The sequence below is a fragment of the Lates calcarifer genome, linkage group LG21 (genome assembly GCF_001640805.2).
Source record: "Lates calcarifer isolate ASB-BC8 linkage group LG21, TLL_Latcal_v3, whole genome shotgun sequence".
NCBI classification, from domain to species: Eukaryota; Metazoa; Chordata; class Actinopteri; family Centropomidae; genus Lates; species Lates calcarifer.
This window is the reverse complement of record NC_066853.1, coordinates 24950324-24975957: the sequence shown is the minus strand read 5'-3', so window position 1 is coordinate 24975957 and position 25634 is coordinate 24950324. Positions and strand designations below refer to the sequence as shown.

Here is a 25634-nt window from a genome sequence, read left to right as displayed (position 1 = left end):
AATGACTAAAAAATATAAAAAATAAAAACAGATATAGAAACAAAAAATAACATAAATAATGGATGACAACACAGGTAAGATTGAATTAATTTGGACTGTGAAATTTAACTATTAGTAATTAGTTAAAAATTTAAAAATTTAACTAATTACTATTAGTACTATTATTACTACTAGTACTATTTCCCATCTCCTACACTATGGTGTGGGCGTCGACTGTACGTATTCCTCAGCCAGTGGCGTGGTCGCCCTGTCGTCGGTTTAGACAGGTAACACGCTCAGAAGTGTCAGTTTGACCGGGACTATCAAACAGGTGTTCCAAGTCACCGAGCTCAGCAACACGGTCAGTACGTGGATCTCTTACCACTGGAAGGTTTAGGGTTACGAGTCTTACTCAGTCAAAGTTCACGATAACATTTTCTTTTTCAGTAAGTTGTACAAAATGAGAGGAAGATACAAAAGAAAGGACCCGAGAGAAAGAAGTGATGAAACAGCAGACGCCGTTGCTGAGCTTTCCCCTCTGTCAGGTGACACCGCGGTGGGCTTGACCGAGCCTGACACACCTCTCCCCGGTTTACACCGTCAAGGATGTGGGTTGCAGTAAAAAAGGTACTTGTTCTGGTAATGCATTTACGAGCTCATTTGCGGTGTTGTGAGTGTGTTGTGGCCTGTGTAACGTGGTGTTGGACTCAGTGGGCGTACACGCCTCATACGAAGATACATTTCTTTTGTTAGTTTTTCGACGAACATATCAGACTTGTTTTATTTTTTTTTATTTATTTATTTTTAGCTACGTGTAGCTAATAAACTGCTAACTGGCTGTATGATTAATATGAATAATCAGTAACAGTGATGTAACTATGCCTGTTAAGTAAATGTAGTGGAAGAAACAAAAAAATAGTATGGTACTAAATAATAGTAAAGTAATAAAATGGAAAAACACGAATAAAGTAGGCCTTCAAGTACCTCAAACATTTTCCACCTCAGTAAAAAAAAAAGAGAGAGAAGTTAAACACAAATAATGGCTTGACATTGGTAGACACCATCATGATCAAAATATATCAGGTCGCCATTTTTGGTATCAGACAGTAAAGATACAGGTAAAGGATGAAAAAATAATTTTTGTTCCAGCATTGCTTGGCAAATACCTTTACAGTCATACTGATGTCCATTACAGCTATCAAAAGCTCCAGCTGTATAGTTCCTCCAGGTATATAGTCTCAGAACAATTCTATGTAAAGCCTGTTAGAGCATGTTAAGTATGAATCTACAGTGATTACAGTTCAAACAGTAGTATTTCATATTAATAACAGTCTCTCTGAATCTCAGGTGCAAGATGTTCCATTTATGGAAATGAGAAGGTCTACCTTGGAGTACGTGTCAAAATGCCAGTAAAGGATCTGCTGAGAAACATCCGTCTAGCTCAAGGGTGGGAACCTCAGGATTTTCAGGTATATTCGTAAATATGGAAACATTCAGTCAAAATATAGACACAGTCAAGTTATGGTTTGGTCTTCTTTTACACAATCCCTGATGAAGAAAAGAAGTCTAAAGAAATGAACAAAGTCACATCAGCTCACAATTAGCTTAGATATTTGAAGCACTTTTGGTTATGTATTTAGTATTTACCTGTTTTTCCAGTTAGGGAAAACTAATATGATTATATTTATTTAATAATAAAACCTGATTTGTTTTTTTGTTAAATTTAGGAGCATTTGTGAAAGACGTGCCTCTCCGTGAGAGTGGTGCACTACATTGTGTGAATTATCCCTTGATGGTGGCGCTGTTGTAAATATTTGCATAATAGAAAAACCTCATCGCTGTAAACTGGCCATGACATGCTCTTGTGTTCATGCCAGTTGAGAAAATATGAGCCTGTGTCTTATTGTATGTGGCTTTCCAAGCATGAGTCTGGTTTATCTCAAGTCAGCTTTATCCTTATTTTCATGATGCCTTGGACTTTAGAGTCTATATCCACATTTGTTTGCACTTACATTCACATAACTACTATGGCTTGTTGAAAGGAGACCTGAGACATACCCGTTCACTGCACTTTTGTCTGTTAGACAAAAGAAAACTACTGCTTGTCTGTTAGACAAAATCTACACTGCTTACCTTAGATGTGAGCCGACACTGTTACACCATACCAAGATGTACTTTTATGTTTGTGTTTATGTCTGAAAAGAAAACAATTTGCAGTGATGCAACTGTTGTTTTTCTCTTTTTTCACATCACACTAATGTATGAATTCAGGAGACCTGCAGCAAAACATTCAAAGGTCAGTAAAACCCAGATCATTATAGTCATTTAGGTGTGGTGGAGATTTTTCTCTCTCCTTTAGCAGCTAATGTGCTTTATCCTGTCAGTTAGATACAGAAGTGATTGGCTTAGAACCATTAAGCAACAAAACCTACAGGACACCAGCCTGCAATATGCCTGCTAAACTCTGGCTGTACTTTGTTGGTAAACATACTGCAGAGTACTCTCAGATTTAAACTTGACTGTTGCTTCCACAGGAGACAAGAAACGAGTCAAAACTCGCACAGGACGCCGAACTACCAAGGTGAGTGTTTAAAGACATAGATCCCAGCCCCTCCCCTGAGGCTCCTTTGCTTTATGTAAAAGGCAGGTTTATGGAACACTATCAATCACATGTCAGTTTTGAGGAGTAGTTCAGATAACACTGCATAACTTGGCTGTCTTTGGTTGTCAGAGAAAACACCCAACAAAAAGCCTGGAGGAGCTGGCAATCATTGTTGAGGTGCTGGAGGAGGATCTTAAGACTGGAAACACATACTGCTCCCTTTCCCAATGTCCCCCCTCCTCTGAACCTCCACTGTCCCCTGAGCTGTCTCCAACTGGTAAATGATTTGGACCAGATCTAAATTTATATTGTTATGCTTCAAAATATGACATAAATGAATATTTTAACAGCAACTATGACCACCATTCCATATCTTCTCTTCAACATACAGGGTACAACAGTGATGAGTCGGATGAAATGATCCCCAGCCCCCAGTCCTACATGACCTACTCACCAGGCACAGCAGAGTACTACCAGGTCCCATCTCCTCCTGGCTTTATGCATGGAGGCCTTCAGCCCTCCAGCACAAACATGGAAAGAGATAGTGAAAGAGGGGAGGAGTGGTTTGATCCCCAGAACCACAACTGGAACCTGAACAGCTATGCTTTCTTCTGGACCCAGCTGCAGAAAGAGGAGAACCAACTGAGAGACATCTCCGATGCAGTGCTGCTGGCCACTGACGGACAAGGCAGAGCGTAAGTTTGGTACAAGTGAAATTTATATGTGTGGAAAAGAGGGAGCTTAAGCGATGTCTCTTGAGTCGGCGTTGGTTGGAGCTGAAGAGTACAAGTTAGAAAGAAGTGAGCTTACCAGACTTCTGTAGCCCACTCCTCATCTCTGCATGAGTGCCTTGAGGCTACATTAGCCACTATTAGCATAACACTCCTGAGTCTACAGCCAAACTATCTGCAGCTGAGTTGCATTGAGGGTAATGTAGGCACCATATTTTGGCAAGAAAGAAGGATGTGTGAAATGAAAAAGAAAATATCATTGGTTTTGCTCCATTGCTTTTGATCTCTTTTTTTAAACATGAGTCTGACAATGTTACAGAGGAGCAAAGTATTTCATAAAATAAAACCACATTTTAAATGACTGCAAGTCAAGGTGATTTAGAGTGTGGCAGACTGCAAAGGATTCCAGAGCTTAAAGTTTCAGGGTCCTGGTTTTGTTCATACACTTGAATAGAGCAGAACCATCATTAAGGGGAAAACACCTTTGCTTTACCTACTTTGACAAGTCAGTACATAGAGCCAATCTTGCAGTTTAGTCCCACTTTCTTACTTCAGGAAACACTTTAACTATATATATAGCCCAGGTTCAGACTTGTTAATCTCATATTAGATTGTATGCTGCCTCTTTGTGTCAGTGAATATCTTTTGCCTAAACATGTTGGAATGTGTTTGTCCCTCCAGAGCTCTCCATAAAGTGGCATGTGTTGGAAAGAGGGCACTGGGTTACGCCATTGCTAAAAGGATGGCTGCACTCAACAGCCTGGACTTTAAAGACTCTGATGGAATGGTACAGTACTTTAGATTTACAGTAGATTTACATCTCTAGTTTTTATATAAATCCTTAATTTCATTATTATTATTCCATGATTATTGTCACCAACCAAGTAATTTAGCAAAGCTGCCAAGTCTTACAAATACTAGTTTAATTAAGTCAGTCTGAAGCCAGTTTACACAATATATAATGGCATAATAAAGATTCATACTGGACAGTATGGAAGGTTGATTAACTTACCAATTTTTTACAGCTGTACGTTGTCAGATCATTCATCTGTTCAGTGTTTAAATGTCTGGTGGATACAGTTGTTGCTGCCTTAACCACAGATATGAGGGAACAAATTCATAATGATAGCTTTTGATAGCTGTAATGGACATCAGTATGACTGTAAAGGTATTTGCCAAGCAATGCTGGAACAAAAATTATTTTTTCATCCTTTATCTGTATCTTTACTGTCTGATACCAAAAATGGCGACCTGATATATTTTGATCATGATGGCTGTCATAATGATAGGGTGGAACATTTTCTGCAAATGAATGTTCATGATGTAGTTGTCTCATCATTGGAAAATGTGTAGTGCGTTAATGAGTTAATGTCCCTCTGTTCCCAGACTGCCCTCCTGCATGCGGCGAATCACAACCATCACCTTATGGTGGCAGATCTGATCAGTCTGGGGGCCAACGTCAATGAGACAAACAACTTAGGAAAGTCCTGCCTCCACCTGAGTGCTGAGAAAGGCTACATCCGGGTCCTGGAGGTTAGAGCTTTGCTTTCCTCTCTGCTGCTCAAAATGCATTTGGGACAGGGTCTCTGTTGTTTGTTGTTACATGTCACGTGTTATTTCAGCCAGAGTATTTGGGCAAAACATGAGTGGATGATGCGCCTCATCATTGGATTCAAGGATTTATTTTTAAATGACACTTAGAGGCTGCAGATTACATGTCAAACTTTGGAAAATTACACTACACTGTAACCTACCGTTCATTTCTTTTCTGTTTTCCCCATTACAGAAATGTTTTTATGCAGCTCATAAGCGTTACTCATGTAGCAGATCACGTTTACTTTTAAAAAGCAACATGATCGCATTTGTTACAAGTTATTGGATGCCACAGATATCGTGACCTCTGATCCAGACTAACAGGTTATTCAGGTACATGTATATTTGTCTTCATGTCACAAAGGCTTCATCTGTGTCAGTAAATGAAGCCCTCAAAATGGCTCAGATGAGCTCTGACGAAAACTAACCGAGCCGGTTTTGTAACACACCTGCTGCCTACAGCATATCATTTCATGTCATCCTTTGGTCGTTCAATGTGCTTCAGCTCACTTCACCAGTGTCATGTGTTGAGTGAAGTTGTATCTGTAGGTTCTGTTTATTTATGATGGATGACTCATTCTATGCGTGCTGTAGAGAACAATGAGGAACAGTATATCATATAGGACTTACCACAGTGGGTCCTTGCATTAAGATCATTCTGTAGTCGTGTACAGACACAGAAGCAGTTATTTCAGGTTTTCATAGGTGAAGCTAAGTAGCAACTTGGGTAACCTACCATTACGTTTCCAAGCAAATGTTTCTTTGTGTTCACTTTTATATCACAGCTGAAGTACACACAGCACATGTTGTTGGACAAGACTGAAGTGTTTTTCCACTGTTTGTGGAGAGCACATCTGAGGTCAACACAACCACAGACCTTATCTTCTTTTAGCCACACTTTAGTAGTAGTAGTAGCAGTAGTGCTACAACGGCTGTTGTAGTACCTTCAAGTGTGACCTGAAACATGGCTACATGTTTGTGCTTGTGCTTTATTCTCATTTGAGAAGTATTTTTAAAGCCGATGAGAGGAACTGATGTTGGTATTTCTTGGAATCTTGGTAATTTGAATGTATATATTTACTTAGTATATATGTTTTCTTTTAGGTTCTGAAACACACAATGATGGATGGTGTGTACGTTGATGTTGAAGCCACTGATAACTGTGGTACGTACTTAAACCTAAAACCTTATACTGTGTGTGTGTGTAGGGCAGGGGTGCCTAGGTATCACAACAACGTGCCCTCTGTATGTAGTGAATGCACTGTCTCAACTAAAATAGCAATAATCTGCAACAGAGTAAAAAGTGGCACTGAAAGTCTCTGTTTGACTAGGTTTAGACTTACCAGAGAGGTTTGAGTTCATTTCATTAATTTTGTGTTTTTCTTTGTTGGTTACCATTTTACAGTTAGGTTTAGGTATGTTTAAATGTTCAAGTTAAAGAGTCAGGTGTGGATCTGGAGAATGAGAGCTCCTCAGAAGTCCAGTAATCCAAATATGTTTTATTCTCAGGAATGAGTGTCCTCCAATGTGCCTCGGTGGCTCTGAAGGCCACAGTGTGTGAGCTGGAAAGCAGTAAATCCCCTGATCACACCAGACTCCACACGCTCCGCAAAGGACAGATGATGGAGACCCTGGAGTGTCTGCTGTACATGGGCAGCTACCTTCATACCATGGTATGTCACTCTGTAATAGCTAGGATTTTGGTGTCTTTTCATGTTGCATGGAAAAAAAATTACAAATTCAGAGACGTCAGATCATTAACTATTACACTAGAAACTCTGTACTCCTACCATGTGGCATAGATCATGTTCCAGCATCTGCTATTTGAAAGAAATAATACTGGATAAGATGTGACCATGTGTTCATTTCTTAGGAAAGCTACTCTTTTGACAGAATCAGTTGTCACAAGCAGTTTTAGCCAGAAGACATTCACACAAATTAAAGCGTTGAAGACAAGTTGTCCTTGTTTGTAGTTCAGCTTTTTGGCAGGGCAGTGCTGGATAGTGAAGAGCACAAACAAATGATGACTCATTGTGAACTAGTATGTATTTACAAAGATATTGGTTCCTCCCTCTTCGCCTTTGGTTGTCATATTGAGTATGAGTAGAGAGTAGAGTATGCGATTGTAAAGTACTGTTAAGTATGCTGGTATGCTTTTGAAGTGTCATGCAAAGAAATTGTTGAAATGGTTGCGAGGTTCTGTGTAATGAGGACAAGTAGACTCACAGGCTGATTGAACAGCAGCGTCATTTTACTAAACTTGCGAAAAGTGTTGATAACAATAGGAAATCATGAAATTAGACACTGTGCTGACATTAAAGCCCTTTGATTTAGGGCTGGCATGTCCCTCAGGACAACTTGACTGTTTTTACCCCCAAATCCTTTGTTGTCTCTCCCTTTTTCATCTATCACCAGTTGTTTCAGTATTTATTCAAACCAGGCGATTACAAATGTAGGCTACCACCATATCCACACAGGTAAACAGACAAGAAAGAATTTTAGAAACAAAGAATATTATGAATATACCATAAAATTTTGTACTGTATATTCATGTCTCCTCACAATAAAATGTAATAACTGTGGTTAATCCTCTGACCCTTAGTCTAGCACCACCATGATGTCAGACAAATGCTACTCAACAGAACTTTGTGTATGGTGCTAATTAAAAAAATGCTAGCATGCTAAACAAAGACAGTAAACATGGTAAACGTCAGACCTACTAAACATCAACATCTTAGCTTTCATTATAGTGACCTCACAGAGCTTGATAAATCATGTATTCCATCACCAAAATAGTTGTATTTAGACATCTGTATGTTAACAGATTATCCAGAGTCTTTTAATCATTAACTCATTTTATCTTCTCTTTCTCAGGGAAGCCAGAGCATGCAACCTAGAACTGCTTGACCCTCTGGCACATCTGCCCGGCAGGGCATTTTGGAGACCCAACAGTAATGTTCTCAGTTGATTCAGACTTGAATTTGTCTTGGAGAGTGGGGTTAGTGGGGTTCTTTTATCTCCAAGAATCAGTTCAGGCCTGTCATGTAAAGCATCTGACGTTTTGTGTGTGGTAAAAATGCCTGACTTGCAATCAGGTATTTATTGTGACCTGCACAAAAACGACAGGTGCCCATTAGCTGGTTTCTGTGAAACTTCCATTGTTTGTTACATTGGAGTAACAAGTTGTCCTCAGGTTAGTGTGTCTGTGGAGATCCAGGTGTAAAAGGAGAATATTTTAGAAACATGAATGAATAAATAGAAACTCTTGGCTTTTTCATGCCAGTTTCAAGGGTCCAGTCTTGTTTTAAAAGTCTGACCTCTAAATACAGTTAGTTCCCAGCAGGGAGGGAAAGTGATAATTTGTTTATGGGACTGTTTTTAGATTATAATATTCAAGCAGCAGCAGCACAGTTTGTTGCTGTATATAATCCAAAAAACCTTTGATTCCATCGACTGGGCTGATGAAGTTTTTTGTCAAGAACTGGTCAGTATATCTGTGAGTAAAGATTATTCTGTTGTACAACCTGGACACTAGTCCTCCCCACTGGGTCCCACCTTGACTTGTAGTCAGAGAGATTTGCAGTCATAGAATTTACATATTGGATCTTTTAAATGACATTTGTACTAGAGGACATGACAAGTTTTAGTGAGTAATGTATGGTGATGAGGAGTAAATATGGTTTCATTTGACTGCCTTCACATGACTCAACCCATTTAAAATCACAGTTTTTAGTCTCATGTGCAAGGAGTTTGCTTTTGTGTACACATTACTTCTTAGCATACACTCATACAGAGCACTTTATTATGAACACCTGGACATCTGTTTATTCATGCAGTTATCCAATCAGCCAATCATGTGGCAGCAGGGCAATGCATAACATCATGCAGATACAGATCAGAAGCTTCAATTCACATCAAACATTACCCCCGTGAATTTCACACACAACAGTCTCTAGAGTTTACTTAAAATGGTAAACACTCTCTACAAATGTGGTGAGCAAAAAAGTATTTCAGAATGCACAACACGTCAAACATTGAGGCAGATGGCCACGTAACCAACCTGCCTTGAAGGTGTACGGAATGTAGTACGTAATGTTCTCATTGCACACTTTTGGCCCCTTTATACGAATTAATAATTGCATGAATGCCAATTTATCATCACCCAATGACTATTTCCAGCATGATAATGCACCATGTCACAAAGTAAAAGAAATCTCAAATTGGTTTTTATCAATATAACAATAAGCTCAGTGTACCTCACTGGCCTCCCCTGTCACCAGATCTGAATCCATGTCAACATGGATCGGAATCTCAAAGGAATATCTTCTTGTGGAATCCATCCCACAGAGCCTCAGTTGTTTTGAGAGCAATATGAGGCCCTACTCACTATTAACATGGTGTTCCTAATAAAGTGCTTGGTAAAGGTATAGTTAGGTTTGTCTACAACTATATAGTACATGTGTAAAATGTGATGTTATACAATCTGTTTTTGAAAATTTACATGAATTAATATGCTTAAAGGAATATTTAAGCATTTTTGGTATATACAGTTGTTTGCTTTCTTATTGGGAGTTAGACAAGAGTATCACTTTATTACACTTAATTTCTTTGTGTTCATTAGAGCGGTGTTTAAAATGTGTTTAGCTTGGGCTGCTTAGCTAAAAGACAAGAAGCAGGGAGAAGCAAGACACTCACAAGCAAAATCAAAGATGCCTTTCAACAACTCTGAAGCTGTCAAAAGTACACATTGTATCATCTGTATGTGACTAGCAAGCTGTACTTTCAACCTATAGACAAGAAAAGCTCTCTTCTTGCTTTTCCCCTGTATACAGGTTTTGTGCTAAGCTAAGCCAAACACTAATATCTCCTAGACTTTGACATATGCTATCGAGATAATGACTTCAAGATGATGACTTCATTTATGAGTGGTCATAATGTTTTGGCTCTCTGTTTATGTTATTACTTTAAGCCATCTATGAGCTATTCTTGGGAACTGTGATACTTGATTATGACTCACATCAGTTAGAGCCATATGATCTATGCTGTCAGTAATTTACTTTAAAATGTATTGCTAAATCTTGTTTAGTCATTAACACTCCTCTGGAGAATTCATGTTTTTTCACAGAGGATTTGTCTGAATTCTCAAAGAGCTCGTTTTCTAGTTGACACTGGATAACTTCACTTTTTTTGTTTTTCCTATTTTGAATAAATATGATGTGTTTCTGGGTTCACCTATGCTCAGATTAAGATAATGGTGAGAGGTCTAGGAAGTTATGTAGTGATCTATTCTTCATAGTTTAATATTGTGGTGGTGGGCAACAGTGAAAAAGATAAGACTACATTAATGTAGCTACATATGACAACATGAGAGATTTATACAGACAACACAGAGAACAGTTACTACTGATAAATGTGAGAAGTGATAGATGGTCACTTAGTGGTAGTGCAGAGCTAATATTACATTGATAGATTTATTGTTGTCATATCTGGTCTATAGTGGACCAGCTATATATAACATACCCCTGCTGCTGTATAACATACAGCAGGGGTCACGTGTATATCAAAAACCAACAGGGCAGGTTTTTTTTTTTTTTTACTTATTGAAGAGTACTTTTATACGCTTGAATGAATGACATAATTTTGTTCATTTACTCTTGCATATTAATACATGGCATTTTGCTACTTAGATTATAATATAAGGTCATGTTAAATTTATGTTCTTATGAAAGTTTAGTTGATCACCTAGGTGCTTGTTCTACCTTGCAGGGACATCGTAGTTTTATTCAGCTCTTAGAGGTTTTACAGTGGGAAGGTTACAAAACTAATTAAAGCTGCGAGCAGCGTTGAACGGGCCCTCGCACCCGGCGCCCGTCGGGGGAGCGGCGACCGCGGGACCCCGGCAACCGCGGGGTCAACGCAGGTCGCAGGGCACACGCTGGCGTAACAGTTCACACTTCCGAGATGTAAAAATTTTAAATAAAAGCTTTTACGCTAATTATTTTCTGTGATAATATTTTTCAGAGCTCATCATCTGTGACAGCTCTTGGCTCTCTTGACTGTAACCTCCCTGTGGCAGCTTCTCACAGACTCAATCAACTCCTCTTCCCCTCCCCCCTCAAACACAAACACAAACACACACACACACACACACACACACACACACACAGATACCCCCTCCCAAAAGGAGATAAAACTCAGTTTTAACTTGAGTTTAAAAGCTTTGAGCTTTGAGCAAAAGCATTTTTTTAAGTTCTGTTATTGGGTGCATATATAAATCATTTATGCTTAAACAAGGCTTATAATGAAGTTATTTGAACAGTGAATATCTCATCTGCCTAAAGTCAGGGCGAAGCCACTAACCAGCTGTAGGGATGGGTATCATTAGGATTTTATCTTTATCCATACAGACCCCTATCAGTCCAGCTCAGACTGTTACTGGTTTAAGAGAGTGAAGTTTATAGCAATTTGCAAAATTTGGAGATTAGTGACAAACTAACCAGTTAGACTATATACAGACAAGCTTTCATTTTAGCTGTTAGTAACAGTTTGCCATGAGCTTAACCAGCGTGCTGTGCTTCCTGTTAAACATGTTATGAGACTGTGGACAAGGCTGAAAATATTACTTTACTAACTACTTGCCGAACAGGCGCTTTGACAAAGAAAAGGTAAAGGCCAGCAGCTTTTACTTTTCAATGCACTTGTCGTCAACTTGAGTGGCTTATATTCAGCTGGTTCACCTCGACGCCCGTGGACCTAGTGCACTTTTCCTGTCGCCGTACACTGAGTAACACGAAAAAATCAGCTGACCCCGTGTGAAATTTCCTAACTGATCAAAACCAAACTGTAAAGACAGCATCAATCCACGCTCAGCTTTGGTCAAGGGGAGACATATGGGAGAAGATGAGTAGAGAGATGGAAAGAAACAGAAAGGGTGATGGAGAAAGATTACATGAATTCAAAATAACCTACAATTCCTTAAAATTAATTTGAAGCCAGTTTAATTTTTTGAGCCAGCTTTGACATCTGCAGATATGAGTTTCTGAAGAGGGGCCTGCTGAGGTTAGATGTGCTGAATAATATCCATTTTCATATCAGAAAAAACACTGCATTAAACATTGTCTTAGCTCACTGAGCTGAGGTCAACAGGTAATATAACCAACCTGTGAGGTGGCTCACCCCCGTAAGATAAACACATAAATGATCCCTGATAGAACCGATAATTAAAGGCACATCAGTGACAGGGAATGCTATTAAAACTAAACTATAAACTGGTGACATTAACTGCAAAAGAAGATTTTTATTGATACATTTCAGGTAGAATTTAGTTTTCAATAAGGAAAATGCTGTAAGAAACCTGAATTTGTTGCAACAAATTTAAAATAAAAGCTTTTATGCTAATTATTTTCTGTGATAATATTTTTCAGAACTCATCATCTGTGACAGCTCATGGCTCTCTTGACTGTAACCTCCCTGTGGCAGCTTCTCACAGACTCAATCAACTCCTCTTCCCCTCCCCCCTCAAACACACACACACAGACACACACACACAGAGACCCCCTTCCAAAAACCCATCAAAGAGTAATACAATGGCTCCATCTGTAGGATAAAGTAGAGAGTCGCAACAGGAAGTTACCCCAAAATCTGAGGTTTCAAACAGGAAGTTGGGTTTCCGAACTTTGACGGGCCAGAACCGGCACACGCTTCGACCCAAACTCACAATTTTCGGAGCCAGTCTTCCAAAAATTGTCAAGGAGGGGCTGACAACATTTGAAGTGAATCTGGTCACCCGTCTAGAAACTGGACATCACACTATAAAATATGTCATTTCCTGCTATAAATAGGTGGCGCTACAACAATTGTATGAATATTGACATATGGATGTGTGCAGATAGGTACCATTAACAATCCTGTAAAGTTTGATGCAGTTTGGACAAAGTATGGCCGAAATATAGCAAAAATAAAGCAACTTCCTGTTTCGTGGCGAGTAATCGAACTTTGAGGGGCCATAACTTCCACGCCCTTCAACAAAAACTCAAAATCTGCCGCAATTTAACATCGTCTATGTCTTAAGAACATACTATTAAGTTTTGAAGTCAATGGGATAATGCGTCTAGGACTAGTTCGCGTTCAAGCGACCCCTGGAAATGGCCAAAAACACACAATTTTTTCACCTTCCGGTCAAAATAAAAATACTTTCTGTTGGGTTTAGAATATGGCTCCAAGAGACTTTTTGGTGCGTCATGGGATGTTACATATGTGTGCAGATTTTCAGATTTTTAGGCGCAACGGGCTTGAGGGGCTGTTCCGTTTAAAAATGTAGGTGGCGCTACCGAGGGCATTTTACCACGCCCATGCTCAAGACCCCTAAATTATTAAATTTTTCGCCGTGCCTGACGCGTCTGCAAATTTTGGTAAGTTTTCACGCATGTTAAGGCCCTCAAAAAGCCGATCTAAGAGGCGGAAAAAGAAGAAAAAAAATAATAATAATAATAATTAAAGCTGCGAGCAGCGTTGAACGGGCCCTCGCACCTGGCGCCCGTCGGGGGAGCGGCGACCGCGGGACCCCGGCAACCGCGGGGTCAACGCAGGTCGCAGGGCACACGCTGGCGTAACAGTTCACACTTCCCAGATGTAAAAATTTTAAATAAAAGCTTTTACGCTAATTATTTTCTGTGATAATATTTTTCAGAGCTCATCATCTGTGACAGCTCATGGCTCTCCTGACTGTAACCTCTCTGTGGCAGCTTCTCACAGACTCAATCAACTCCTCTTCCCCTCCCCCCTCAAACACAAACACAAACACACCCACACAAACACACACAAACACAGAGAGAGATACCCCCTCCCAAAAGGAGATAAAACTCAGTTTTAACTTGAGTTTACAAGCTTTGAGCTTTGAGCAAAAGCATTTTTTTAAAGTTCTGTTATTGGGTGCATATATAAATCATTTATGCTTAAACAAGGCTTATAATGAAGTTATTTGAACAGTGAATATCTCATCTGCCTAAAGTCAGGGCGAAGCCACTAACCAGCTGTGGGGATGGGTATCATTAGGATTTTATCTTTATCCATACAGACCCCTATCAGTCCAGCTCAGACTGTTACTGGTTTAAGAGAGTGAAGTTTATAGCAATTTGTAAAATTTGGAGATTAGTGACAAACTAACCAGTTAGACTACATACAGACAAGCTTTCATTTTAGCTGTTAGTAACAGTTTGCCATGAGCTTAACCAGCGTGCTGTGCTTCGTGTTAAACATGTCATGAGACTGTGGACAACGCTGAAAATATTACTTTACTAACTACTGGCCGAACAGGCGCTTTGACAAAGAAAAGGTAAAGGCCAGCAGCTTTTACTTTTCAATGCACTTGTCGTCAACTTGAGTGGCTTATATTCAGCTGGTTCACCTCGACGTCGGTGGATGTAGACGTGCACTTTTCCTGTTGCCGTACACTGAGTAACACGAAAATATCAACTGACCCCTTGTGAAATTTCCTAACTGATCAAAACCAAACTGTAAAGACAGCATTAATCCACGCTCAGCTTTGGTCAAGGGGAGACATATGGTAAGATTACATGAATTCATGTAATCTTCTTTGAGGCTACAATTTCAGACTTAACTAAGTCATTCATTAGTGTCTTGGCAGCGTTTATGGGGTCTTTAGACAGGTCTCTCACTGGTTTTCTTTCCAGGGTCATTGAAATCTTTGGCTTCCTACCTCTGCCAGGCTTGTTCTGCACAGTGTGGCTCTCCTTGAATTTCTCGGTGACGCTTCTCATTTGAGTTCTTGACGCTTGGAAATGCTGTGATAACTTTGTATATCCTTCTCCTGCTTCCTGAGCATCGACAATTCTTCAAGTCTACAGTGATTTCCTTAGTTTTTGGCATGATGCTTTCTCAAGTGACAGCTCAAATCTTAACTGAAGTTTTTATACCGCGTGTAAAGCAGCTCTTGGCTCTCCTGACTGTAACCTCTCTGTGGCAGCTTCTCACAGACTCAATCAACTCCTCTTCCCCTCCCCCTTCAAACACAAACACAAACACACACACACACACACACACACAGAGACCCCCCTCCAAAAACCCATCAAAGAGTAATACAATGGCTCCATCTATAGGATAAAGTAGAGAGTCGCAACAGGAAGTTACCCCAAAATCTGAGGTTTCAAACAGGAAGTTGGGTTTCCGAACTTTGACGGGCCAGAACCGGCACACGCTTCGACCAAAACTCACAATTTTCTGAGCCAGTCTTCCAAAAATCGTCAAGGAGGGGCTGACAACATTTGAAGTGAATCTGGTCACCCGTCTAGAAACTGGACATCACACTATAAAATATGTCATTTCCTGCTATAAATAGGTGGTGCTACAACAATTGTATGAATATTGACATATGGATGTGTGCAGATAGGTACCATTAACAATCCTGTAAAGTTTGATGCAGTTTGGACAAAGTATGGCCGAAATATAGCAAATATAAAGCAACTTCCTGTTTCGTGGCGAGTAATCGAACTTTGAGGGGCCATAACTTCCACGCCCTTCAATGAAAAGTCCGAAACTTTTGCAATTTAACTTCGTCTATGTCTTAAGAACAAATTATCAAATTTTGAAGTCAATCGGATAATGCGTCTAGGACTAGTTCGCGTTCAAGCGACCCCTGGAAATGGCCAAAAACACACAATTTTTTCACCTTCCGGTCAAAATAAAAATACTTTCTGTTGGGTTTAGAATATGGCTCCAAGAGACTTTTTGGTGCGTCATGGGATGTTACATATGTGTGCAGATTTTCAGATTTTTAGGCGCAACGGGCTTGAGGGGCTGTTCCGTTAAAAATGTAGGTGGCGCTACCGAGGCCATTTTGCCACACCCATGCTCAAGACCCCTAAATTCTTAAATTTTTCGCCGTGCCTGACGCGTCTGCAAATTTTCAGGAGTTTTGACGCATGTTAAGGCCCTCAAAAAGGCGATCAAAGAGGCGGAAAAAGAAGAAAAAAAATAATAATAATAATAATAATAATAAACCGAACGAAAACAAGAGGGTCCTTGCAACTCGTTGCATGGCCCCGTTGGGCCCACGCAACTCGTTGCTCGGGCCCTAATTAAAGCTGCGAGCAGCGTTGAACGGGCCCTCGCACCCGGCGCCCGTCGGGGGAGCAGCGACCGCGGGACCCCGGCAACCGCGGGGTCAACGCAGGTCGCAGGGCACACGCTGGCGTAACAGTTCACACTTCCCAGATGTAAAAATTTTAAATAAAAGCTTTTATGCTAATTATTTTCTGTGATAATATTTTTCAGAGCTCATCATCTGTGACAGCTCTTGGCTCTCCTGACTGTAACCTCTCTGTGGCAGCTTCTCACAGACTCAATCAACTCCTCTTCCCCTCCCCCCTCAAACACAAACACACACACACACACACACACAGATACCCCCTCCCAAAAGGAGATAAAACTCAGTTTTAACTTGAGTTTACAAGCTTTGAGCTTTGAGCAAAAGCATTTTTTTTAAGTTCTGTTACTGGGTGCATATATAAATCATTTGTGCTTAAACAAGGCTTATAATGAAGTTATTTGAACAGTGAATATCTCATCTGCCTAAAGTCAGGGCGAAGCCACTAACCAGCTGTAGGGATGGGTATCATTAGGATTTTATCTTTATCCATACAGACCCCTATCAGTCCAGCTCAGACTGTTACTGGTTTAAGAGAGTGAAGTTTATAGCAATTTGCAAAATTTGGAGATTAGTGACAAACTAACCAGTTAGACTACATACAGACAAGCTTTCATTTTAGCTGTTAGTAACAGTTTGCCATGAGCTTAACCAGCGTGCTGTGCTTCGTGTTAAACATGTCATGAGACTGTGGACAACGTTTGAGCCAGCTTTGACATCTGCAGATATGAGTTTCTGAAGAGGGGCCTGCTGAGGTTAGATGTGCTGAATAATATCCATTTTCATATCAGAAAAAACACTGCATTAAACATTGTCTTAGCTCACTGAGCTGAGGTCAACAGGTAATATAACCAACCTGTGAGGTGGCTCACCCCCGTAAGATAAACACATAAATGATCCCTGATAGAACCGATAATTAAAGGCACATCAGTGACAGGGAATGCTATTAAAACTAAACTATAAACTGGTGACATTAACTGCAAAAGAAGATTTTTATTGATACATTTCAGGTAGAATTTAGTTTTCAATAAGGGAAACAGTGTAAGAAACCTGAATTTGTTGCAACAAATTTAAAATAAAAGCTTTTATGCTAATTATTTTCTGTGATAATATTTTTCAGAGCTCATCATCTGTGACAGCTCTTGGCTCTCTTGACTGTAACCTCCCTGTGGCAGCTTCTCACAGACTCAATCAACTCCTCTTCCCCTCCCCCCTCAGACACACACACACACACACACACACACACACACACACACACACACAGAGACCCCCTTCCAAAAACCCATCAAAGAGTAATACAATGGCTCCATCTATAGGATAAAGTCGAGAGTCGCAACAGGAAGTTACCCCAAAATCTGAGGTTTCAAACAGGAAGTTGGGTTTCCGAACTTTGACGGGCCAGAACCGGCACACGCTTCGACCAAAACTCACAATTTTCGGAGGACTTCTTCCAAAAATTGTCAAGGAGGGGCTGACAACATTTGAAGTCAATCTGGTCACCCGTCTAGAAACTGGACATCACACTATAAAATATGTCATTTCCTGCTATAAATAGGTGGTGCTACAACAATTGTATGAATATTGACATATGGATGTGTGCAGATAGGTACCATTAACAATCCTGTAAAGTTTGATGCAGTTTGGACAAAGTATGGCCGAAATATAGCAAATATAAAGCAACTTCCTGTTTTGTGGCGAGTGATCGAACTTTGAGGGGCCATAACTTCCACGCCCTTCAATGAAAAGTCAGAAACTTTTGCAATTTAACTTCGTCTATGTCTTAAGAACAAATTATCAAATTTTGAAGTCAATCGGATAATGCGTCTAGGACTAGTTCGCGTTCAAGCGACCCCTGGAAATGGCCAAAAGCACACAATTTTTTCACCTTCCGGTCAAAATAAAAATACTTTCTGTTGGGTTTAGAATATGGCTCCAAGAGACTTTTTGGTGCGTCATGGGATGTTACATATGTGTGCAGATTTTCAGATTTTTAGGCGCAACGGGCTTGAGGGGCTGTTCCGTTAAAAATGTAGGTGGCGCTACCGAGGCCATTTTGCCACACCCATGCTCAAGACCCCTAAATTCTTAAATTTTTCGCCGTGCCTGACGCGTCTGCAAATTTTCAGGAGTTTTGACGCATGTTAAGGCCTTCAAAAAGGCAATCAAAGAGGCGGAAAAAGAAGAAAAAAAATAATAATAATAATAATTAAAGCTGCGAGCAGCGTTGAACGGGCCCTCGCACCCGGCGCCCGTCGGGGGAGCGGCGACCGCGGGACTCCGGCAACCGCGGGGTCAACGCAGGTCGCAGGGCACACGCTGGCGTAACAGTTCACACTTCCCAGATGTAAAAATTTAAAATAAAAGCTTTTACGCTAATTATTTTCTGTGATAATATTTTTCAGAGCTCATCATCTGTGACAGCTCTTGGCTCTCCTGACTGTAACCTCTCTGTGGCAGCTTCTCACAGACTCAATCAACTCCTCTTCCCCTCCCCCCTCAAACACAAACACAAACACACACACACACACACACACACAAACACAGAGAGAGATACCCCCTCCCAAAAGGAGATAAAACTCAGTTTTAACTTGAGTTTAAAAGCTTTGAGCTTTGAGCAAAAGCATTTTTTTTAAGTTCTGTTATTGGGTGCATATATAAATCATTTATGCTTAAACAAGGCTTATAATGAAGTTATTTGAACAGTGAATATCTCAGCTGCCTAAAGTCAGGGCGAAGCCACTAACCAGCTGTAGGGATGGGTATCATTCGGATTTTATCTTTATCCATACAGACCCCTATCAGTCCAGCTCAGACTGTTACTGGTTTAAGAGAGTGAAGTTTATAGCAATTTGCAAAATTTGGAGATTAGTGACAAACTAACCAGTTAGACTACATACAGACAAGCTTTCATTTTAGCTGTTAGTAACAGTTTGCCATGAGCTTAACCAGCGTGCTGTGCTTCCTGTTAAACATGTCATGAGACTGTGGACAACGCTGAAAATATTACTTTACTAACTACTGGCTGAACAGGCGCTTTGACAAAGAAAAGGTAAAGGCCAGCAGCTTTTACTTTTCAATGCACTTGTCGTCAACTTGAGTGGCTTATATTCAGCTGGTTCACCTCGACGCCGGTGGATGTAGACATGCACTTTTCCTGTTGCCGTACACTGAGTAACACGAAAAAATCAGCTGACCCCTTGTGAAATTTCCTAACTGATCAAAACCAAACTGTAAAGACAGCATCAATCCACGCTCAGCTTTGGTCAAGGGGAGACATATGGTAAGATTACATGAATTCAAAATAACCTACAATTCCTTCAAATTAATTTGAAGCCAGTTTAATTTTTTGAGCCAGCTTTGACATCTGCAGATATGAGTTTCTGAAGAGGGGCCTGCTGAGGTTAGATGTGCTGAATAATATCCATTTTCATATCAGAAAAAACACTGCATTAAACATTGTCTTAGCTCACTGAGCTGAGGTCAACAGGTAATATAACCAACCTGTGAGGTGGCTCACCCCCGTAAGATAAACACATAAATGATCCCTGATAGAACCGATAATTAAAGGCACATCAGTGACAGGGAATGCTATTAAAACTAAACTATAAACTGGTGACATTAACTGCAAAAGAAGATTTTTATTGATACATTTCAGGTAGAATTTAGTTTTCAATAAGGGAAACAGTGTAAGAAACCTGAATTTGTTGCAACAAATTTAAAATAAAAGCTTTTATGCTAATTATTTTCTGTGATAATATTTTTCAGAGCTCATCATCTGTGACAGCTCTTGGCTCTCTTGACTGTAACCTCCCTGTGGCAGCTTCTCACAGACTCAATCAACTCCTCTTCCCCTCCCCCCTCAGACACACACACACACACACACACACACACACACACAGAGACCCCCTTCCAAAAACCCATCAAAGAGTAATACAATGGCTCCATCTATAGGATAAAGTCGAGAGTCGCAACAGGAAGTTACCCCAAAATCTGAGGTTTCAAACAGGAAGTTGGGTTTCTGAACTTTGACGGGCCAGAACCGGCACACGCTTCGACCAAAACTCACAATTTTCCGAGGACTTCTTCCAAAAATTGTCAAGGAGAGGCTGACAACATTTGAAGTGAATCTGGTCACCCGTCTAGAAACAGGACATCACACTATAAAATATGTAATTTCCTGCTATAAATAGGTGGTGCTACAACAATTGTATGAATATTGACATATGGATGTGTGCAGATAGGTACCATTAACAATCCTGTAAAGTTTGATGCAGTTTGGACAAAGTATGGCCGAAATATAGCAAATATAAAGCAACTTCCTGTTTCGTGGCGAGTAATCGAACTTTGAGGGGCCATAACTTCCACGCCCTTCAATGAAAAGTCAGAAACTTTTGCAATTTAACTTCGTCTATGTCTTAAGAACAAATTATCAAATTTTGAAGTCAATCGGATAATGCGTCTAGGACTAGTTCGCGTTCAAGCGACCCCTGGAAATGGCCAAAAACACACAATTTTTTCACCTTCCGGTCAAAATAAAAATACTTTCTGTTGGGTTTAGAATATGGCTCCAAGAGACTTTTTGGTGCGTCATGGGATGTTACATATGTGTGCAGATTTTCAGATTTTTAGGCGCAACGGGCTTGAGGGGCTGTTCCGTTAAAAATGTAGGTGGCGCTACCGAGGCCATTTTGCCACACCCATGCTCAAGACCCCTAAATTCTTACATTTTTCGCCGTGCCTGACGCGTCTGCAAATTTTCAGGAGTTTTGACGCATGTTAAGGCCCTCAAAAAGCCGATCAAAGAGGCGGAAAAAGAAGAAAAAAAATAATAATAATAATAATAATAATAAACCGAACGAAAACAAGAGGGTCCTTGCAACTCGTTGCATGGCCCCGTTGGGCCCACGCAACTCGTTGCTCGGGCCCTAATTAAAGCTGCGAGCAGCGTTGAACGGGCCCTCGCACCCGGCGCCCGTCGGGGGAGTGGCGACCGCGGGACCCCGGCAACCGCGGGGTCAACGCAGGTCGCAGGGCACACGCTGGCGTAACAGTTCACACTTCCGAGATGTAAAAATTTTAAATAAAAGCTTTTATGCTAATTATTTTCTGTGATAATATTTTTCAGAGCTCATCATCTGTGACAGCTCTTGGCTCTCCTGACTGTAACCTCTCTGTGGCAGCTTCTCACAGACTCAATCAACTCCTCTTCCCCTCCCCCCTCAAACACAAACACAAACACAAACACACACACACACACAGATACCCCCTCCCAAAAGGAGATAAAACTCAGTTTTAACTTGAGTTTACAAGCTTTGAGCTTTGAGCAAAAGCATTTTTTTGCAAGTTCTGTTATTGGGTGCATATATAAATCATTTATGCTTAAACAAGGGTTATAATGAAGTTATTTGAACAGTGAATATCTCATCTGCCTAAAGTCAGGGCGAAGCCACTAACCAGCTGTAGGGATGGGTATCATTAGGATTTTATCTTTATCCATACAGACCCCTATCAGTCCAGCTCAGACTGTTACTGGTTTAAGAGAGTGAAGTTTATAGCAATTTGCAAAATTTGGAGATTAGTGACAAACTAACCAGTTAGACTACATACAGACAAGCTTTCATTTTAGCTGTTAGTAACAGTTTGCCATGAGCTTGACCAGCGTGCTGTGCTTCGTGTTAAACATGTCATGAGACTGTGGACAACGTTTGAGCCAGCTTTGACATCTGCAGATATGAGTTTCTGAAGAGGGGCCTGCTGAGGTTAGATGTGCTGAATAATATCCATTTTCATATCAGAAAAAACACTGCATTAAACATTGTCTTAGCTCACTGAGCTGAGGTCAACAGGTAATATAACCAACCTGTGAGGTGGCTCACCCCCGTAAGATAAACACATAAATGATCCCTGATAGAACCGATAATTAAAGGCACATCAGTGACAGGGAATGCTATTAAAACTAAACTATAAACTGGTGACATTAACTGCAAAAGAAGATTTTTATTGATACATTTCAGGTAGAATTTAGTTTTCAATAAGGAAAATGCTGTAAGAAACCTGAATTTGTTGCAACAAATTTAAAATAAAAGCTTTTATGCTAATTATTTTCTGTGATAATATTTTTCAGAGCTCATCATCTGTGACAGCTCTTGGCTCTCCTGACTGTAACCTCCCTGTGGCAGCTTCTCACAGACTCAATCAACTCCTCTTCCCCTCCCCCCTCAAACACACACACACAGACACACACACACAGAGACCCCCTTCCAAAAACCCATCAAAGAGTAATACAATGGCTCCATCTGTAGGATAAAGTAGAGAGTCGCAACAGGAAGTTACCCCAAAATCTGAGGTTTCAAACAGGAAGTTGGGTTTCCGAACTTTGACGGGCCAGAACCGGCACACGCTTCGACCCAAACTCACAATTTTCGGAGGACTTCTTCCAAAAATTGTCAAGGAGGGGCTGACAACATTTGAAGTGAATCTGGTCACCCGTCTAGAAACTGGACATCACACTATAAAATATGTCATTTCCTGCTATAAATAGGTGGTGCTACAACAATTGTATGAATATTGACATATGGATGTGTGCAGATAGGTACCATTAACAATCCTGTAAAGTTTGATGCAGTTTGGACAAAGTATGGCCGAAATATAGCAAAAATAAAGCAACTTCCTGTTTCGTGGCGAGTAATCGAACTTTGAGGGGCCATAACTTCCACGCCCTTCAACAAAAACTCAAAATCTGCCGCAATTTAACATCGTCTATGTCTTAAGAACATACTATTAAGTTTTGAAGTCAATGGGATAATGCGTCTAGGACTAGTTCGCGTTCAAGCGACCCCTGGAAATGGCCAAAAACACACAATTTTTTCACCTTCCGGTCAAAATAAAAATACTTTCTGTTGGGTTTAGAATATGGCTCCAAGAGACTTTTTGGTGCGTCATGGGATGTTACATATGTGTGCAGATTTTCAGATTTTTAGGCGCAACGGGCTTGAGGGGCTGTTCCGTTTAAAAATGTAGGTGGCGCTACCGAGGGCATTTTACCACGCCCATGCTCAAGACCCCTAAATTATTAAATTTTTCGCCGTGCCTGACGCGTCTGCAAATTTTGGTAAGTTTTCACGCATGTTAAGGCCCTCAAAAAGCCGATCTAAGAGGCGGAAAAAGAAGAAAAAAAATAATAATAATAATAATAATAATAATAATAATAATAATAAACAGACCGAAAACAAGAGGGTCCTTGCAACTCGTTGCATGGCCCCGTTGGGCCCACGCAACTCGTTGCTCGGGCCCTAATAATAATAATAATAATAATAATAAACAGACCGAAAACAAGAGGGTCCTTGCAACTCGTTGCATGGCCCCGTTGGGCCCACGCAACTCGTTGCTCGGGCCCTAATTAGAGTTTAGATTTTGTTTGTATATGTGTTTTGTTTTGATGTACACAGATGGGTTGGGGATTCTGGTTTCTCTATATAATAAACTATTATGTATTTTGAGTCGATGTTTTTTTGTTGTTGTTTTTTTTTTTTGCATTATAAGCAATGTGATGTTTGATGACTCATGCAGATACTTACAGATAAAGCAGAAAAATTATGTCATAGTTTAAACCAACAGTTGCTTAAATATAAACACATGATGAACTCAAATATTTCATCATATGAACAAGAAATATGTGTTTTGGGGTTTGTTTTTTTTTTTTTTGTTTTTTTTTTTAATTCATGTTTCAACTAGCATAGCTAAAGGCTAGCTGCATTTTTTGTAATACTTACTGATTCACATTGATGGTGGGTATTGGCTGACGTCATCATAATTCATGCTTCTGTAACTATATTTTCATCTTAAAGAGATGAATAAAGGTCTGGGTTCAATAAACAATGCTTTTCATACTTTTTATTTCGGGACTTGAAGGTGCCAATCTCTATCAAAATCATCCACAGGAAAACTTGACACATGATTTTAGATTGATATACTGGAAAACATGGAATACACTAGACCTGCTTTATTCACAACAAAAACTAACATTGGCAAAACAAATCATAAAAGATATGCTGTCTGGTAAAAGGCAATAAGTACGTTTCAGGTCTTCTTTGTGATTCTTTGTAATTTATGTGATTCATGGTATTACCTTTTTCCATTGTGACCTGGCAGGATTCATAGTTTCTGTACTGCTGACAGTAACTGGAAACCACTGAACAGTTGAAACTAATAGAGGCAAGCAAAGGCAAACCACAACATTTATAGAAATCAATTCTACTGTGGTAAGTTCTACAAACACAAATTCATGGTGACTGCTTAATTCAGTTTCAAAGTATGACACTGACATTTCCAAATTATACAAGTCAGTGAACATTATCATACAACTTTAAATGTCAAAATGTTCAGTCAATACAACAAAGACCTTAAAGCAGTCGAACAGCACACTCCTCACGCTGTCAGGCTTTTGCGTGTGTCTTTTAAGAATTGCCTGGATGTGTCAGGGCTTGCTCAGTTGTTGTGGGTAGATGACTAGTTGCAGCAGCTGTGAGCAGTTTGGTTCTTAGTGCCAGGTTTTGACAGTAAACAGCCTTTACCTGGAAAAAAGTCTGTTGAAACTGTGCGTTTTTAACTGATATGGTGTAACTGTAACAAAAGCATTTGCCAAACTGAGTGACTGGATCTGAGGTCAGGCTTACTCACCAGTTTACACAGAAACAAACTCAAAAGATAAGAGACTGACGATAAAAAAAGAAAAAACATCAACAAGCAAGAGGGCAAAAAAGTTGAAGTTTCAGCAAAGAAATCATTATCAAGAGGTGTGAGACAAAACCTCTCATGAACAGTTCTATTTCAGAAAATGAAATCAAATAGGAGTTTCCCTGTGTTCCTGCTTGTTTGCCTTCAAAAACAGAAAAACAGCAGGAGGGGCAGAAAGAATGTCTGTATATTTTACCTGAGGGTTTTTGACTCATCAGACCAGTTCCATTTTTTCCATTTTTCAGTGTGAGGAAATTTGGAACTGCATGAAGCTGTTGTTAGCTGAAAGGAAAACTTAGTATATATTATTAATATTATTTGTGACATAACAGTGAAAAGCTAAATTGGAACTACCATCAACTACCACCAAAAAAGGCCAAGCTAAACTTAAGGGAAAAAAGGCTGCATAATGAAACTTATTAAAGTTTCAATATTAAATAAATGCAAAATATTTAAACAGGGATTGTGATTTTGTCGTGTGTTATGATTGTTTACAAAACAATTAATTTCTATTTCTGTTGTTTCATTATATATAGTATACTTTATCATTAAAGTCAAAAAATAAAACAGGACATGAATCCCAGTCTCCTGGGTGAGTATCCTTGTTTGACCCACTCATCCACCACAACCACCTCCATGTATGAACTTTATCGCTCTTTGTACTTTCTCATTTAACTTCCTAAAGCCATTTTGGCAGAAAAAACCAAAGGCAAACTTCTCCCAACTGAGAGACAACGTGATGCTCTGGATGATAAACGATCCTGTATTCACGTGTACCTACCCAAACCCTGTTGCAGACCACATGCATCCCCTTCATGGCCTGTCAGTT

At 40.0% G+C, this 25634-nt stretch overlaps 1 protein-coding gene across 2 annotated transcripts; it reads left to right on the top strand.

The window, feature by feature from the left end:
* The first annotated feature begins 268 nt into the window (after window positions 1-268).
* zgc:113279 (uncharacterized protein LOC553749 homolog) lies at window positions 269-23947 on the top strand. 2 transcript variants are annotated; one of them, XM_018701815.2, is made up of 12 exons: window positions 269-340; window positions 427-606; window positions 1327-1448; window positions 2251-2275; window positions 2514-2560; window positions 2711-2858; window positions 2973-3276; window positions 3994-4099; window positions 4699-4845; window positions 6010-6070; window positions 6415-6578; window positions 7780-8798. In XM_018701815.2, the coding sequence occupies exons 3-12, from the start codon at window positions 1383-1385 to the stop codon at window positions 7810-7812; spliced, it is 1101 nt and encodes a 366-aa protein (XP_018557331.2). In that variant the 5' UTR covers window positions 269-340; window positions 427-606; window positions 1327-1382; the 3' UTR covers window positions 7813-8798. The 2 variants fall into 2 exon arrangements, 1 of the variants encoding a protein (XP_018557331.2); XR_007808874.1 differs by adding an exon at window positions 22416-23947 and having other exon boundaries at window positions 301-606; window positions 7780-20064.
* Window positions 23948-25634: the final 1687 nt, after the last annotated feature.

Bases quoted from the DNA above. Each gene is read 5' to 3' on its own strand.
- zgc:113279 (XM_018701815.2), top strand. From the start codon at position 1,383: ATGCCAGTAAAGGATCTGCTGAGAAACATCCGTCTAGCTCAAGGGTGG. The intron at 2,859-2,972 runs GTAAATGATTTG...TTCAACATACAG, and splicing joins CCCTGAGCTGTCTCCAACTG to GGTACAACAGTGATGAGTCG. The intron at 3,277-3,993 runs GTAAGTTTGGTA...TTGTCCCTCCAG, and splicing joins ACTGACGGACAAGGCAGAGC to AGCTCTCCATAAAGTGGCAT.